Source organism: Pyxicephalus adspersus, chromosome 7, assembly GCF_032062135.1.
Source record: "Pyxicephalus adspersus chromosome 7, UCB_Pads_2.0, whole genome shotgun sequence".
Taxonomy (NCBI): domain Eukaryota; kingdom Metazoa; phylum Chordata; class Amphibia; order Anura; family Pyxicephalidae; genus Pyxicephalus; species Pyxicephalus adspersus.
The window spans coordinates 37,299,818-37,317,731 of NC_092864.1; the positions used below are offsets into that span (position 1 = coordinate 37,299,818).

The 17,914-nt window shown below is 39.2% G+C and overlaps 1 protein-coding gene across 1 annotated transcript in view; it reads right to left on the reverse strand.

Moving 5' to 3' along the window:
- GTDC1 (glycosyltransferase like domain containing 1) overlaps window positions 1-17,914 on the reverse strand; it is a 150,785-nt gene that overhangs the window by 117,476 nt on the left and 15,395 nt on the right. Inside the window, exon 3 of the mRNA XM_072418120.1 lies at window positions 3,735-3,902. Within this exon, the coding sequence (XP_072274221.1) occupies window positions 3,735-3,902 (168 nt within the window). The remainder of the gene's footprint in view (window positions 1-3,734; window positions 3,903-17,914) is intronic.

The window sequence follows — 17,914 nt, forward strand, 5'->3', positions numbered from 1 at the left end:
TTGAAGTCAACAAAAAATTTGTTCACAATTGTTCCCCAGTGTTATTAGTAGACTTTCCCAATCATTTTCCTAATCAGACACACACACATGGAGTCAGATCATTGTGCTAGTTTCTTTGAAAAGTCTTCCGTAATGAATGAAATCACTGCCACTGCATGTAACACTAGTTTGAGACAAGGCCGAATCATCATATTTTAGCTCAAACACAGCTTACATAAAAGTAGGCATTATGAGTGATAGCCAAGTCGATCATGAAAATGGCGAGCCTTCCTTGTTAAAGGTCTACAACATTACTTAACTCAGCGTGAAGCGATCACCGTTAAAGAGATGCTGATTTGCTTCATTGGGCATAATGGAGCAAAAAAAGACGTTGTATGTTGCGGAATTTATCAAACGGCTTGCTCACACTCCATTATACAAGACAAAGAAAGCTGACCTCTAATTTTCTCTGTTCTAGGGAGTGAAGTTGCCGCTATCTGCCTACTGATCCACACAGAGCAAGAGCAGAATTATAGGATTTAGAGGAGCAAGAACAAGCAAATAAAGCCGTGGAAAATTTTAAAACACAACACAAGAGTTGAGAAATATAGACACTGGTAATCCAAAAAGCCCAACTCTGCTCAAAACTTTGTTGAAATTTATTTTTTTGCAACCTAAAAGAGTCCATTGAATTTCAACTAAGTTTTGTCATGCAGTGATGCTTTGGTGAAATTAGCATGATAAAGAAAAAAGGCCTTACTATGATGCTTTGTAACAATCTCCTTCAATTATCCCTAGCAACCAATTGGTAAATGTCCTCGACCTGCACTTATGAGCTGGGCTTACTGTGTTTAATCCCATTTCGGGTTACAGTAGATGGGATCAATTTGTAGAGGGAGAGAGAAAAAATAGTATTAGGGTCGGTTCAGACCTGCCTCTGGATGAAATGATCCCACAGGGCTTCCTGTAATTGGCACCTTGAGAGCTGCTTGAACACTCGTCAAATCACACCGCAGCATTGGTTCTTAAAGAACCAGCATCTGCACATTTGACAGCTGGTGGGAATAGGTGGTACTAGTACCGCTAACTGCCATCCCTATTTATTCCTTATAGAGCTGTTGTGAGGAGATTCTACTATGTACTATGTACTATGTAGCATCTCAAGGTGGCAGTTTCTGGCAGGAGGAAGTGGAAAACACAGCACAAACTCACTGCCAGTGTGAACCTAGCCTTAACGGTGGTTGTGACAAAATGAGTGTTAGGTAGAGACTAGAGGTGCAGACTTTGGAATAGAGACTAGATAACTAGTAGAGAAAGATGGTGGACTTGTTGGATGGGTATACATAACAATGCATTCCCTATTCTAGGTGGTGACCAGTGTATCTTAATTTCAACTTATTCTTTTTTTACAAACCTCACAGCATACTAGCACTGCCACTGTGACATATCAGTGTGGTAAATGATTGTAGAATCTCCAGTACATGACAAGTTACAAGTTGTAACTAGCGTTTACAAACCTTGAGCAATTGCAAAGCATATTATACTAGTAGTTGTTTCTTCATAAACAGATCATTGTAATCTCAGCATTTGATGGGAGACATTGCTGCTAACTTACCAAAGCAGGTTAGGCTGTTCACTTAAGAAAGTGAATTACCACTATAGCAGTGTCCTAAACTAAAAGTGGGGGTTGTTCCTGAGGTGCAGTGTTTTTGGCTGCAAACATGTAAACCACCCCAATGATGCTTCAATTTCTACGATACTTTATTTTTGGGTAGTGACCTCAGGTGCTGCCCGCCTGCTGGATAATACCCATGAGGTGACACTGAGTTAAAACTCTAAATTTTTACAGAATGGGAGTGCACAGCCTCCCAGGATACCCAAGTCATGCATTTAGGGAGGCTTCGGGCTGCTCCATGAGTTCAGGCATGCGCAGAAATTGCTGATCTCGCATATCTACATCACCCGATCTCATGCCTGCCCAGCAAAGAGGGAGAATAAGATGGCGGCATCCTCTGCGCCAGGCCGAAAAAGGATACCGGAACAACGCAGGAATCAAAAGAAGTAACCTCCTGATGGATCGACAGATCTGCAGGATTAAAGGTAAGTGTGTTTATTTTATTTTGCATTTAGTTCCACTTTCATGTGAACGAAAGCCTCCCCCTCCTCTGAAAAAGCAGAATCTTCTATCTGCGAAATGTGCAGGGATGCATTGTTTAAACACACATAAAACTTGTTACTTTCTAACGGACTTCAACCACCCGGGCGGTTAGCCCGACCTTGGTTCAGGGTAAGTAAACTTGCTACAATCGTTTACCCCGAACCAAAGTCGGGGTAGCTAAAAGTATATACATGCATTACAGTGCAATCCAATCGTCATACAACATTGTATGACAATCGGATTACAACTGAAAAAAAATACTTATATAAGCTACTATAGTTACATTACATTATACACTATTTTTTTTTTAAAGATTTTTTTTTTGTTTTATAAAAAAAATTTTTTAATATTAAATTAATAAAATTTTGGACATATTTCGTTGAGTTATGCGGTAGTTCGGTGATTTATTAGTAATTATGAGTAATTCGGTGAATTATAGCCCACAATCTAAAATAAATTAATACAAAAATAAATATAAAAATATAAAAATAAACTTCCATGCAAAAAGTGTTAAATTTTTTCCATGGAAGTACGGAAGTTCGGAAAGAATTAGAACACCCGGCGTTTGCGTACGCATCCCTCGGCGATTCCTGATGATGTCAGTGCATGTGCCCGTCGACGGGGGTCGTAGCGGGAAATTAAAATATTTTGTATTGGATTCAATACAAAGTCCTGTATCCAATCCAATACAAAATAATACAAATATATTTATGTGGTTTTGTCTATAGGTATGTGACGTTGGACTCAAATTTACCACACTAGGAAGGTGTTTTAGAAAAATATATTACTATACAGTGTACCGAATTATTGCATTTTCAGTATTTTTTATTTATTTATGTATTCTTGTTTACGCTGATTTTTGTGTTTTTTTTTTTACTTTATTAAAAGTAAATTTTTTTTTTTTTTACATAATTGTGTGTTTCAAACTTTTTTTATATTCATGATATCTACTAGACCCTTGGTCGGACATATTTCTGTAAGTTACAGGTCTACAATTTAAAAAAAAAATTCATGAAAAACAGTGTACCGCTTTTGGTACAGAAATCTAGACATCAGTGAATTGCCCAGGTGGTTAAAACAAACAAAAATAAAACGACTATGTCATGTTTCTTGCATCAACATATGATATTAACCTAAAGAGTATCTCTGGATTTTTAGACCATATCTAATACATTGTTTGCTTTAAAGTTTATCTGATCTGCCACCCTAAACCCCAGCTTTTGCTTTTTACTCTGTTGAGGTCTTACGTTACCACCCCACCCCCCCACCAAAACAATGTTTGAACTGTAAAACAGTTTTTAAATTAGTTGTTTTTTTTTTTGCAAACCTTCAAACAATGGGGTTGGTTCCTTTGGGCAGTACATCTGTCTAAAACAATTCTTCCATCTTTGAGCACCTTGGTGAGACTTTGAGACTTTGCTGTGCCACCTTTTTACAGGATAACAAAACAATAACAAAACAGCTGCTGGGGACTGACAAAGAATTGTACTGTCACAGTGGGCCAGCACAATGAAAAATGCTGAGCATCATGATTTTAGGTTACAGATGTTATCATGGCATTAACAAAAGACCATTGGGGAAGTAAATGTATACACACCATGAAAGGATTTGGTTATAGCCATACTGAAAGTCCCTGTCTTGGCTTTTTCTGACAGGGTAGACCAACTGGTTTTCATGAAAATACAGAACTTTCTTCAGCTTTCTTAGATCAGGCCGGAGGGCTACCAGTTCAGCCAGGTTAAGCACAGAGCTTGTGAAAAGGACCCTGAAAAAAAGAAAAAATAAATAATTTCACTTTAAACATGCAAATGCTTTCATAGTCACCTTAGTGTGACACTCAGCACCGCAAAAAAACACACACATACACACACATATATATATATATATATATATATATATATATGCACGTACTGTTCACCCTGAAATAATATAACATGATTATGTTAACCTTAGCTACATTTGCAGGTCTTGTTCTAAATAGAAGTGCATTCATACATTATGTTACATTTATTAAAACAGGTTATATTCATAAAAAAACAACAGCTGAATAGTAACACGAAGGGAAATGGACCCTAGAATGTTGATATCAGGGTCACGATAACAGTTGTAGATATAGGTGCTGATTTATTATTTCATTATGGATTTCTTAAAAGTCATTTGCTATTTTCTAGCAAATGTTTTCAATCCTGCACCAGATCCATTCCAGGTTTGCTGGATCACCCAGCTTCACGTAGCTCCCAGATCCATCAGGACTGATCCATGAATGACGATCAAGAATGATCGCCTTTACAAGTAAAGGAAGAGAAGGACAGTGGGGTGCCACTCGCTCATCCTCCTCCTTTCCATAGAACAGAATGAGCACTATGTGTACACCGCTCGTTCGTTCATCTGTCACAAAAGATTGTTTCCAGAAACTAAAATTTACCAATTGATTGCAGCCTAACTCTTGTTGTGCTGCAATCTACTATTTCCTGTGTAAAAAAATTTCTCAATGCTGTTTATCTCAGGCCTTAATACTTTTTGAACCACTGATCTGGGACAAGAACATACAAGCTTTACCAAAAACAAAAAAAAAGTGTTTTTTTACGAATCTATGATCTATGGGATCTAGAGACTATTAAACACTTCCACTCAACACCTATCGCTGCGGACAAGCAAAGTTCCGCTTTTTTCCCTAATGCAATGCAAGGCAGAAATGTATGTCAGTTGTTATTGTGTTTGACATCAACATTAATTTCTTCCCTCTGGCCACTATTTAAGCAATTGGAACAAGGTGAGGTTTATGAAGCCACTGGGCTTATCTGCAAAGAAAGGACCTGAAGTAATATGCAGAAATAAGGCAGAGGGTGATAGCTTGTGACAGCTTCTGTATCAGCACTTCCTTCCAGGAGAGCTCCATCTCCGTGCTCACAATTATGCAAAATGCAGACAAGAAAAACCTTAAGGTCAACTTAAACACAGTGTGCTTAATGTAAGACTAAAGCTGTATTATAGAAGAAAAGCATTTAATGTACAAACTTAAAATGAAAATAAAAGAAAGTGATTTATATCACAGATTACATTTACTTGTTATATTTGTGCAATTGAAACACAGAAACCTGGCTAGTTATTAACAATACTGCTTGAATGTCAAAAGTCATTTTATTTGTTTTCAGGTTTTATAATGCAAATTATTATGTTTACCTTATATTTACGTTACCTACAGACCGAGTCCCATACTTTCACCAGATGATTCCCATATTACCAAAAAGTATGGATACCCCCAAGCCAGGAACCCAAATTACAAGCCTGACTAATGGCACACTTTCTGAAAGTGAACTTGTGTCAAGGAAAACAATATTGTATGTAAGGAAGAGAAAAGAGAAAACTGCATTGACTGAATTTTGAAACCATCTATTTTGCCATGTCTTGCAACTCTGGCACATGCCCCATGCCAGTCCATTATAATTGGTGCCTATTTGAAGACTATCTCAGGATCAAGCAATCTCACATGGCTCCCGGCAGCTGCCACTTTTCCAACTACTCAGTCACTTGTATAGCATTGTTGGTTCTTAACAAACCAGCATTGGCACATTTGACAGCTGGTCGCAGTGAGCAGTACTGTACCATTTACCGTCAATTCCCATCATTCTGCATATGACTGGTGAGGGAAGAAAATATTTGTAGCACCTCCCCCAAGGCAGTGGTTCATTGGCATGTGGAAGTGGTAATTACACCACAACCTCATGGCCAGTTTGAACATAGTCGAAAGCTATGTCTCACCTGTAATTTGGTAGCAGGGATATGTAGCAGCTGCAAACCTCCCTGCTTGTAATGGGATAGAGAATTGCAGTCCTACCTGACTCCAATGCAACAAATCCCAGTTTAATTTTCATATATGATCAGAAGGGTCATTCGGCAGATGCTTCCCGTGAGTTCTCAATTCAGACCAACGATCTTGGGTTTTGTACACATCAAATTTCTGTCACTGGAAACAATCTTTACCAATATATCGAATGAGTGCTGTTCACACAGTGCTGCTCTGTTCTATGGAGAGGAGGGAGTACAAGTGAGAGGCACCTTGCTGCATCCTCCCTAACAAAAATGACAGTGATAATGCCTGGTAGGTCGTTTATTAATTTTTCCATAGAGGGTCGCTAAACAATATGGGGGGTCACTGTACACACCTGAAATTTTTGCCAAAGCCAATCGCAGACACAGGTCTTTGGCAATAATTATCAAGCATGTGTACATAGCTTGGGTCATCAACCAGTTGTCAAGGACATTCTATGATTGACAGCCCTGACTACCTGTTCAAAGGACAGGCAAATTTCAGTGCTTCCATGTTTGTCCTGCAGTGAGAGTCTCATCTCTCACGCTCATTAAACATACTCATCTCATTCTCTTATATTTACCAATGCTGCTCTCTAGCACACAGAACACAATCATTTCCCCCCATTTACGGCTTTCTACTGACACTACTTTAAATAATTAAAATACTTTTCAGCATGGTTTGTAATATTTTGCTAGAAAAGATATGGGGCAACATTTCCACCTTAACACCAACATGAGGTCTTTATCAGTGTTCTCCCCAGCCCCTTTTAGCTGGGTGGACCACTCAGCACTTATCAGTAACCACTTGGCTGTTTTAGGTTTTGTTTTGAGTTGGGTCACAATAGAGGGGCTGCCACCCACCTAAAATGTTATCCCACCCAGCCTAAAAAAACTTTCTGGGTTCAACACTGCTTATATATGCTCTTTCACCTTCCTATTTGCCAGTAGGGCTATATTAGTGATGGGTCAGTGGAAAATCCATAGGTGTTACTTATCCTAATACATGGTCCCTTCACCTATAGATATGACCTTTAATACTGGATAGTATTTTTAGTTAATTGGCGGCTTTTGCTAATTTCATGGAAATGTTCTTTTGCTTTACCAGAATCATTTCCATGTCATAATATACCTTGTCAGGTGTTTAAAGAGACTTTGAGACTTTATCATTGGCGACTTTCTAGTTTCTTACTGGGAGTTAAGCTGGCAGAAGATTCCCCTTCCAGATTTTGCATCCCTAACTATATCAGCAGACCTTTGAAGAAGAGCCAGACAAGACATTTCACCTTCACAAAACACACAGATATCCTATTTCTGGAGCAGGCCAGGAAACAGTTCCAGGTTCAAACAGCTTGTGCCGTATTATCACCGGAGACAGAGTGTTGTTAATAAAGAGAGGGGGGGGGGGGACAAGACAAGGTTTCTATTTTGAATGGGACTGGTAGTCTACAAGCTTTTGAAGCTTTCACATACTTTGTAAGTTAAGCTCATCTGGTCTTTAAATGTGCGCTTTCATGTGGTCAGCCCACGAGCCATACGTACTGCTACACAATCATGCCACTGTACATCATCAGGACGAGGATGCTTCACGTTTCCTCCGCTTTTTCAGCTTCAATGAGCTCTGTGCAGCACATCTGAAAGAAACCACCGCCAGAGCCAGGCAAGCAATGTGACTCAAACCAGATGAGGCTCTATTATAGGTTAGGCTGCAAATAATGACAATGTTAATACAAAGAGACCCCAGGATATCCTGCAAAGGAGCGGATTTATCTGCACAATCTCTGAAATGGATAGCGGTAATTACCGATGCCGGCTCCAAGCTTGAAGACTGCACACCGTACTCCACACACTGACAGTTTGTCACAACTGTTTTTTTTCCTTTGTTTTTGTCTTCATGCTGGAGAAAGTTTTTCAACAGCGTTAAACTGAATGTAGGGGACAATGCCTGATCTGAAAGATCAGCCAAGTCAAAAGAAAGTACAGAAATAAACAAAAATATGATAAGTGCTTATTTTGAGTGGATGGGGATTTGACGTTCAGATTTTTCATACAGTATCTACCTGTAAAAGTTTAATACAAAACTGACAATGAAGAACTTGTGCTTGAAAAAAACTTCACCTCCCCCCTCCTTTCAAACACCTATACCTGCTGCAACCGGCCATTTTCCACCAAGCACCACACATGAATAGGCAAATGGAGACACAGGAGAAGGGACGGTAAGTACCAGCAGTGAGGGGTCAATATTCCAAATAGTATTTGCTCGTTTGGAAGCCCCAAAACAATGCATACTTATGTACAAGGTCCTGCCCTATGGATTGTTTTTCCAGTATATGAACGATTGGTGTTCTAGTTGGAGGTCCAGTTAGAAGTACTGGATTGTACAATTTATAGTTACCAAGATGTCCAATCCAGAGCACAAAAATCGGATGCTTTATTTCTTTTAGACTCAATTGCTTTATTTGATAAGAAATCAGGATCAAAGTGAACATTTACTGGTGTGTACTACTCCACCCAATCTAAGGCCGCGTACACATGTTCAATAATTATAATTGGAAAGGATCTTTCACCATTCTTTCTAACAACAAAACACTGAAAGATGCACGAACAAGCTCTGTACATACAGCGGCATTCTGTTCTATGGAGAGGGGAAGAACGAGTGAGCACACCGTTGCGCTCTCTCCCCTTCACTTCCAATATGATTGTTCGTCCTTCGTGGATCTGGCAGGATGGACCCATGAACAACTACCACTGTACACACGCCAGCATCTTGTCCAATATCAGCCCTGAGCCGATTATCGGACAAGAATCATCTGTCGTGTGTACGTAGCCTAAAACCTTTAAATCTTTGACTTTGGTGCTATGCCCCCCCCCCCCCCTGTGGTTCCACTATCCAATTAGAACTTCTTATTCCCAACACAAGGCCATGATTGGACTGCGAGATTGCACAATCCAGACCTTACAGAGTGTACACTGGAGTGGAACAATATAATACAGAGCAATGCACAGCTTGAACATCTACTTCATTAAACTGAGTCGCTGCTAGTTTTTGTTATATTTGATACAATTAAAATGCATGTTTTAACTGCTTTCAAAAGACATATTTCCTTATGTAAATGCAACATGAAGGGGGGGGGGGGCATGGGATAGATTTAATTTATATAAAAGAGAAAGTATGGAATATTCTTAGTGAGGAAATTCTTTGATCTGTTCTGATGCCATTTCTACATTAACATGCCTACTTTTCTATTTTTTTGTAATTGCATTAGGATTGTACAGTGGTAAAGATTTGTAGATTAACCACAAGAGGGAACATGTACTGCAATCACTTCTTTGCTGCCTGCTTAAAAGTTGAGCGATTGGGCCTGATTTATTAAAGGTCTCCAAGACTGAAGATAGATTATTTTTTGGGTGAACCTGGGGGTTTCCAGTAAATGTGGAAAATATTTGGTCCAGAATTAAAAACATATTTAGGAAATCTTATGAAATCCATTCCAGGTTTTCTTTATCACCCAGGTTCACCCATGATAACCTATCTTCTCCAGTCTGTGACAGCTTTAAATAATCAGGTCCATAATATCAAGTTGTGCCATTTTCAGTGGATTGGCTGACCTACAGAATAAGAATCTTTAAAAAATACATAATAAGGCAGGACATTATTGTAGAAAGAGACACAATGGCTCTTATTAAGCTGCGTACACACTTGCAATTTTTGTCGTTGGAAAGGATCTTTCACGATCCTTTCCAATGACAAGGGAGTGCACGATGCATGAACGGTGCTGTACATACAGCACCGTTCATGCTCTATGGAGAGGGGAGGGGGAGAGCGACGGAGCGGCACCCTGCTGCGCGCTCTCCCCTTCCCTTTCATTAGGATCGGCTGTCGTCCATCGTCCGCGGATCCGGCAGGTCGGTCGTCCGGACGATGGACGACACCGACTGTACACACGGCAGATTTTCGCCCGATAATTGGCCGATGCCGATTATCGGGCGATAAAAATCTGACGTGTGTACGTAGCTTTACCTGCCTGATCGCTCAGGGTTTCTCGTATCAGCTTTGGTTGCCAGGATAAGTAGCATTCATAGCTGCCTCTGAATAAGTAAATAAATGTCATCCTGGCCAAACCAATCAAGTTGACGGAAGATGCTCTACTGGAAGAGAAGAAGGAAGAAGGTGGCAGCACCCTGCAAGGGACCAGGGACGGGTGAGTAACATGAGATTGGTTCCGCTTTAATGGGTGAAAATGTGAGCTGCTATAGATGGCATTATAGCTTAGAATAGAGTGTCTGATAGGGTTTTTGATCTGACAAATGACTGATGAGGGGACTTTTTTAATGAGCAGCAGAAGTGCAGAAAGCACAGACCCACATAATGGATGGAAGCAGGGCAATTCTCGAACTGTAAGTTCTCAGGTACAGCTTACTCTCCAGCAATGCAATAACTACATCACCCAATCTTATGCCAGCTATAAGGCTCATTGTACAGGGATGCCTAAGCACAGGAAGTACACTATTTTAGGGTAAAATTCAAGACCAAAAGTAAATATTGTCAGTGCTGTGTAGCACAATTACTATTTCAAGATACTTAATATAACTCCACTGTATTACCCAAGGAACAAATGCCTGTAAGAACATGAAAGAGAAATAAAATTGTTGAATCAAGGTAACTTTTTTTTTTTGTAAAACCCTAAGTATTTGGGAAAAGTTACGTTATGGCACAACCAAATAAAATACAAGATGTCAAGATTATACAGTATGAGCACCTTTTCCCCTACTTTCTGTATACTGATCATGTAGGCACAGGCGTTATTTTTTCCTGTCTCTGTCGCACTTGAGCGTAACATCAAAAATCTTCCTGTGGTATTATCTAGTCACTGCCAGTCATTAGCGATTTAGTTTAGCACTTCATGCCAGCTCAGCTGATTACACCCTACCAGCTAATCAGCGTCCATCACTTGTGCCCTACGGCAGTCTTAAAGATACTTTGCTAAGGACATTCAAGGCCACAGGTACGTGCTGAGTAAATTATTGTATAATTATGCTAACACTGGGATTACAGCCACATCTGACGGTTTCTATATATAAAGGAGCTAGAATCTGCACATAGATTAAATTCTCTCAGGAATGCAGTTCTCAGCGGGGGGGCAGCCCATCCTAGTACAACCTGAGGTTAAAAGAGGGGGGGGGGGGAATCTAAGCTTACCTCTTTACAAAACCAGGAGAGTCATTGTCAAGAGGTTCTGTCCTATATTTTAGGTGCATACAGATGAACAGAGATTTATCCAGATGCAAATAACTACCAATAAGAAATAGTTCAATAACCAACATGTACGAAATTGGTCAGATTGCATATTCCCATTCCAATTTCAGGAACAAAAGAACTAAGCTAATATTTACATTACATTTACCTTGTATTTTACAAAAGATATAGTCTGTTAAATCAATGTATATCAAACAATTTTTGTTTTTTGTTTTTCATTTCCTTGTTGTACCTTTTAGGGCTCTATTTATAAAAGAGGGAATCTGGCATTTCCTCAAGCATTCCCTGGTGGGAATTAATTACTGCCATTGAAACACATAGACCTGGAAGATTCCCATGAAGGAGTGTTCGAAGGGATGTCAAATTTCCTGTTTTATAAATAGAGCCCTTAGTGTTACTGATTTCCAGCAGCTTCTTTGTAGTAAATTCCTATGTAGTTTTTAGCAGTGTACAAACAAAAATGCTGAAAACATTTCATGCTATGACAGTTGGCTGTTTGCATCATTTCTGTGTGTGTTTGCTTAAGTATGTGAATGAATTCCGTCCAAAGCTCCAACTGGGGGCTGTTGCTGCATAGTTTGCTTCACTTCCTGTCTGCATGCACTCCTGCAAGAGTGGTACGTATTTCTCTAGGCCACTCCTGGAAATAAATTTCAGGTCTTCAGGGACCCTCTTCCATAATTACTATATCCACAGCTTACAGTACATTAGTGTAGTGGTCAGCAGAAAGAATGCTTCTTACATTGCTGGCCAGTGGGAAGAATGTCACCCTTACAGATGTGCCAAAAAGTGAATTGGTGCCAATGGTAATTCACCTGAGAGGTCCAAATTGCTCATGGCTCAAGGAACCCCTAGAAGCATCTGGTGGAACCCTGGTTGAGAAACACGGTACTAGGTCATTTTTCTAATGTGACATTAGAGCAACATGTCTATAATGCACTGTTTTAAAGAAAACCATAAAGCGTCAAAACCCTTTTCATAGCACGTGGCCAACAAATAAAAATACCAAATAAAATATTTCTCCTGAATATTGTATACAAAGCCAAGACATTTGGGTTTCCAGATGCTCACCTAGCTTGCATTTTTGAAGCACATACACTCTCCTCTGGTAGTCAGGATTCACACTTTTGAACCCCAAGACAGCTTAACAGTACTTTCCTGTGCATTTTGGTGAACTGCATTAAAAAAAGTGCATGTGCTTTTTCTTTTGTTATGTTAATGCATTAGGAGGCCATTCAAATGAAAAGAAAGAAGAAAACTTAACAGGATAAAACTTCCCAGTAGAGACACTAGCATTTATTAAAGCTCTCCAAGGCTGGCCAGGATACACTTTCTTCGGTGAGGCTGGGTGATCCAGCAAACATGGAATGGATTTCCTAAAGTCAATTGCTATTGTGAGAAAATGTTTTATAATCCTGGATCAGATCCATTCCAGATTTTTTGGAATATGTATCCTCTCCAGTTTTGGAGAGATTAAATAAATCAGACCCACAGATGGTCATGGTCCACATGTTCCAGACTCTATTTAAAACTAATAGTTACACAAAAAGTACACACCTTGATAATAAAAGTGATAATAAAAGAAAAATTTAGGTGTAATTGGTACTTTAAAAATAAGGGCAGCAGTGTTCTCCCTACCCAGCTTATTCCCATCTATTCTCTGGGGAGAATCCTGAGTATTAAGGGTATCTTAAAGAACACCCGTACTTAACAATATACTTATTCTATAATCCACCCTACCCTTCCACAGATTCCTACTTATCAACACCAAAAGGAATGCGGTTTCTGTGTTTGTTTTACCTGAATGAATATGCAGTATAGTTCCACAGCTGTCTAGCCCATAGACGGCTGTGGGGCTGTACTGACCAAATTTTGGTAAGTAGATATCTGTGGAGGGGGTGGGTGGGTTAGGTCAGGTCGGTGAAGGTGGAGGTGAAGACTAGATATATGTTCTTGTTTTTTAATATAAAGATATTCTTTCAGGACTTCAGTACCAAAATCTTGCAGCTCTGGGATTCCTGATGCCCAGAACAACCATGGAACTGTAAAAGAGAAGCATTACATTTGCAAGGATGTGTTTAATAGCTGTACAAGCTGAGACAATGCTTTCATTCAGGCTGTGTTTTAGCAATATTAGATTTATCATCTTTGCATAACAGGCTCTCAGATTTGTCACAGGAAGCTGCAGATACAAGTAACAGTAAGTCAGAAAATGCCACAGACACTCACCATGTATATACAGCACTGCTAGAGCATAATTCAAAACACCTGCATTCCTATGCAATTTAATTACATTATTGCAGTAGAATATCAAGAAAACAGACATTCCTCAAAGAAACAGACAGAAACAATTACAAAACTGATAGCGCTAATATTTCCTGAAAGTGACACCTGCTTTTTGTCACCCGTGAACAAATGGGTTTGCCGGTATTACAAGTGCCGAATATTACCGTGCGGAGGGAAGACGCGTTTGAGGCTGTTTGTCAAAGCAGTCAGGATGAAAACATTTTCCACTTTCTTTGTTGTCTGTTTATATAAAAGGAGGTTTCTTGTGATGATGTGAACTGTGATTCTCGGTTATAATTTTATTGAGTTGAGTGCTATGACAGAACTACTTACCAAGCAATGCTATTCTGAGTAAAGAAATGAACCAAAATACCAAGAATAGCTAAATAAATGCCAACTCCAGGCCAAAAAATTAAACATTATCCTCCAGCTTACCTGTTATTTGGGGGTATTTTTTTAAACATGTGACAATCCATGGCAACTCTAGGAGACCAGTGACTGTTCTTCACCCAGCTGGTTTTGCTGCCCTTTTCATCGTGATGCCACCTCTTCAAGGGTCCCCATCACCTTGTTGTGTTGCAGTAATGTACATTAAATACGTTGGTACACTGCAGTGTCTTTCATTTTGGATAGCACTCCATATGTATTTGTAGGGCACCACAACAAAGAGTAACACACTACCATGTATTGTGGTGCTGTGCATAAGAAAAAAGGGTGCAACTAAGTTTTGTCTATCCACATCAGTGTTTTGGCAGCGCAAACAAATGCATGGGCTGCCCTAACACAATACAAGTGTAACATCATATGCAAGTGTTAATGCAATGGCCTGGATAGGTGGGGCCAGCTTGAGACTAAAAACCTGTGACCTTGAAAGGACATTTTTGATAAGACACTTCAGCCAATGGGATGGTCTTATCACCAAGAAGTGATGTGAGTACTGCAAAACGGCCCATCCTGAACTGCAGACTTTCCTGAAATAGACAGTACCTGTGGATGAGCATAGTGTCAAGGTATTAAGGCTTTGATTTAAAAAAAATTCACTGACTGGCTAAATAGGGGTGGATCAGGAGTTGATTTTTTTTTTTTTTTGTACAGGAGCTTTAGGAAAAAAGAAGGGCACCAGTGCCATCATCTACATCCAAAAATCCAACTTGTCTGGGTATCATATTTTCGAATAGGTATTCCAGGGGCCTGGTAAGGTATACATGTTACTGCAAAACATATTGCCAACATCAGTGCTTTGTGGTGCCATTGACTGTCAATGTCCTCAACATGTAAACCAACGCAGGAGCCATCATAAGGCTAATGGACACTTTACACGGTTCTCTGTTAGATGCGTTACCATTTGAGGCAGAATGTTTCCATATGAACATGCATTGAGGGCCCCCACAGTGTATCCACAGCTCATGTTAACATGTGTGATATACCCCTGGATTGAAAAACTCTTAAATAACTGGCTTGCATCATAATTTTATAATGATATTTATAAAGCCAAAAGTGATGTCCTGCTTTAAAACAAAAAAAAAAAATCAGGTCCCTTTTCATTTCCCTCTACTAACTATACAATGTGAACTGTAATTTGTTTCTATCCCTGATAAAATTGATTACTAAGATGTTTCTGCATATGCAGAGTTTTAAATATTTTTTTCTCCTTGGGCTCATAACGTGGAAATGTCAGTATGCATGATAGCTTGTATAAAAAAGCCACTTACAGCTATTCTGTCACAAGTATGTAATGCTATTCCGCTATGATAAAGCCACGGGGGCGACGCTGCCCAGGGCACTCTTAAAGAACATGGCTCCACACTAACATCTACAGGAAATGGGTCCATTTATTTGAAGAAACTTACAAAGTAATGATGTACAATTAGGCTGTTCCAATGGAGGAGGATTCTGGTTACAGTAAGAGTTGTCTGTCTCTGTACGACAAGAGTGCTTAACCTTTCTTGGCAGGAACCCAAGTAACGTCAGTGCATTAAACTGTTCTTTTTCAGACTTATTACTATCTAAATGTGAAAATATATATAAAAATTAGTATACATTGTATAGGAAATACTTAACTAATTACTACTTGCACAATTATCTGATAAATGTAAACATGCGACACAATGTCTGTAATAACCCTTTGTTTCCCTAAAATATAATTATACTACTGGACTGGTATGTAATATTACAAATAATAATAAAATAAATTGCTGTTTTACTGCAATTTGATGTGAGCTGTCATTAACAAGGCTGGTTTTGCAATGTGGTTTCATTGGCTACAAGTAGTTTTTGCATTCCTTTACAAGGTAATGGGCATATAGAACCTACAGGCCAATTGCACATCACCAGTCAATGAAATTTAAAATTATGTCCCTATCTGATGAAAAACTGAGGTCACAGACACAAGCTTAAAGCTCTTTGACCCAGGCTCCTCAAATGGATCCAATGTTCCACTTTAAAAATGTGGCATCAGACAGGTCCTTGATGTCCCTTTCTGAAATAGTTAATCTTACCTGCCTGAACACAGCTCATCTATCAAAATTTGCTGAGTTGCTTTTGCACAGATCAGTGTTTGCTGCCTGGAATACGCAGCAATCCCAGATTCCCTTGTACGTAGCAAGAATGAATGAACTTCCATGCACCTGCATGGGAGTCACATCATCCTAGACTAGCCAATCAGGATGGCCAAGGATCTTCTCGAGAAAGAGAAGAAGGAAGAAGATAGTGTTGTCTTGTGCAGGAATGGGGACAGGTAAGTATCACAGGTTTAGTTCTGGCTAAAACTAATGTTTAATAAACTTACTTTATATACCTAAATGTTTCATTACAGAAATTAGATAGAATGACTCTTCTGCAATAAAAAGCCTACCCGCATTTTTTTTCAACTTTAAGGATTTGCGTCAACCACAAGTTTTTGTTTACTTCAAGTGAGCTTTCCATTGCTATAATCTAACTGCTAGTCAAAACACCAAAAACTTATGATTGGTCCCAGGAACATCTCAAATTGATGACATCAATGGACTAAACCCAACTTTTTTCAGAACGTTTATTGTAATAAGAAAGTTGCATTAAGCTGCAGAAAAGGGCTGTGTACATAAGTTTTGTTCGCATCAGAACTGTATCTCTCCCTATACAAATGAAAGAGAAGCAAAGGCAAATTATAGGCCAGTGTCTATCGGCTTTTGAACTCTTTGAGTTGGTTTTGCATGCCCAAAGAATTCTATGGGAATACAAAATCTGCTTAAAGCATATCAAATGTCAAGTCACAAAGTTTTCACCAGATTCCAGCAGAAATTTCTGATGGCAGTCCTGGATGCTGGTAAGAGGTCAAGTGCACCACTGAATGAACACTGAATATTATTAGAAGTATTTGCAACCAATCTCAATTAGAAGCTAAATGCACATTTAAGCACAATGAGCTCTCCGAGACTGGAGAAGATAGATTATCATAGGGGAACCTGGGTGATCCTGAAATGGATCTAGTCGAGGATTGAAAACATTTGCCAACTAATAGCACATGATTTAAAAAAATCCATTCCAGGTTTGCTAAATACCCTAGGTTCTCCTTTGAAAATCATGGAGAGTTTTATTAAATCAGGCCAGTGTACTTAAGTTACACAAACCTGAAGTAACCAGAAATGATCTCTTGTCTGATATGACACAGTAACGTGATATCATGTCTTTTCTCTTCTTCTTAAGAGTTGGGGGTCTTTACTCCTCCGCAAAATGGCACTCCTGTAGCTGTGCTTAAGCTCAACCTGGCGTGATGATGCACCCCCAGGGGATGTCTCCATGCAAGCTCAGACTCAGGAAATAGGTTGAATGATGCTAAGCATAATTTAACCCAGAAGGGGAGTGGCAACTTTTTGTATAGGATATGACTGAAGGTGATCATTTGTTTTATTTGGGCTATTTATTGCTGGGTTATTTCTCTTTTCAAGTGGAATTTTTGCATCTGTTTGGTTGCTATGGGTTACTGAACTTTGCATATCATCATTACTGTCTGCATTGCTGTACTGAGTAAGCATTACGGAGTGTAATAGACATTTTGGGCTGTTTAAACAGACAGGCACACTTACAGTAATGTAAACTGCTCTTGTAAAGTATTTGCAGATGTAGTCTGTGAATGATCTATTATGAGAAAATCACACACAGCAGTCCTTCATCTCTATCACAAATATCAGCCTGCATTTCTTACCTACCCTTAATTATGTCTCCCCTGTCAAATTCTAAAATATTTTCTCAATTTTGATGAAGTTACGCACATTCTTTCCTGGTAATTAAGGTACAACAATGTGGCCTGCAGTTAGATTTTTTGAAGTGATTACCATCTCTCTTCCAGTCCTTCTTCCATCTATTATTCCCAATCTTATGGTCCATCCTTCAATGTTCCACTACAGAAGAAAGTCGCTGCTGGACAAAAGATTTCACAACAGGCC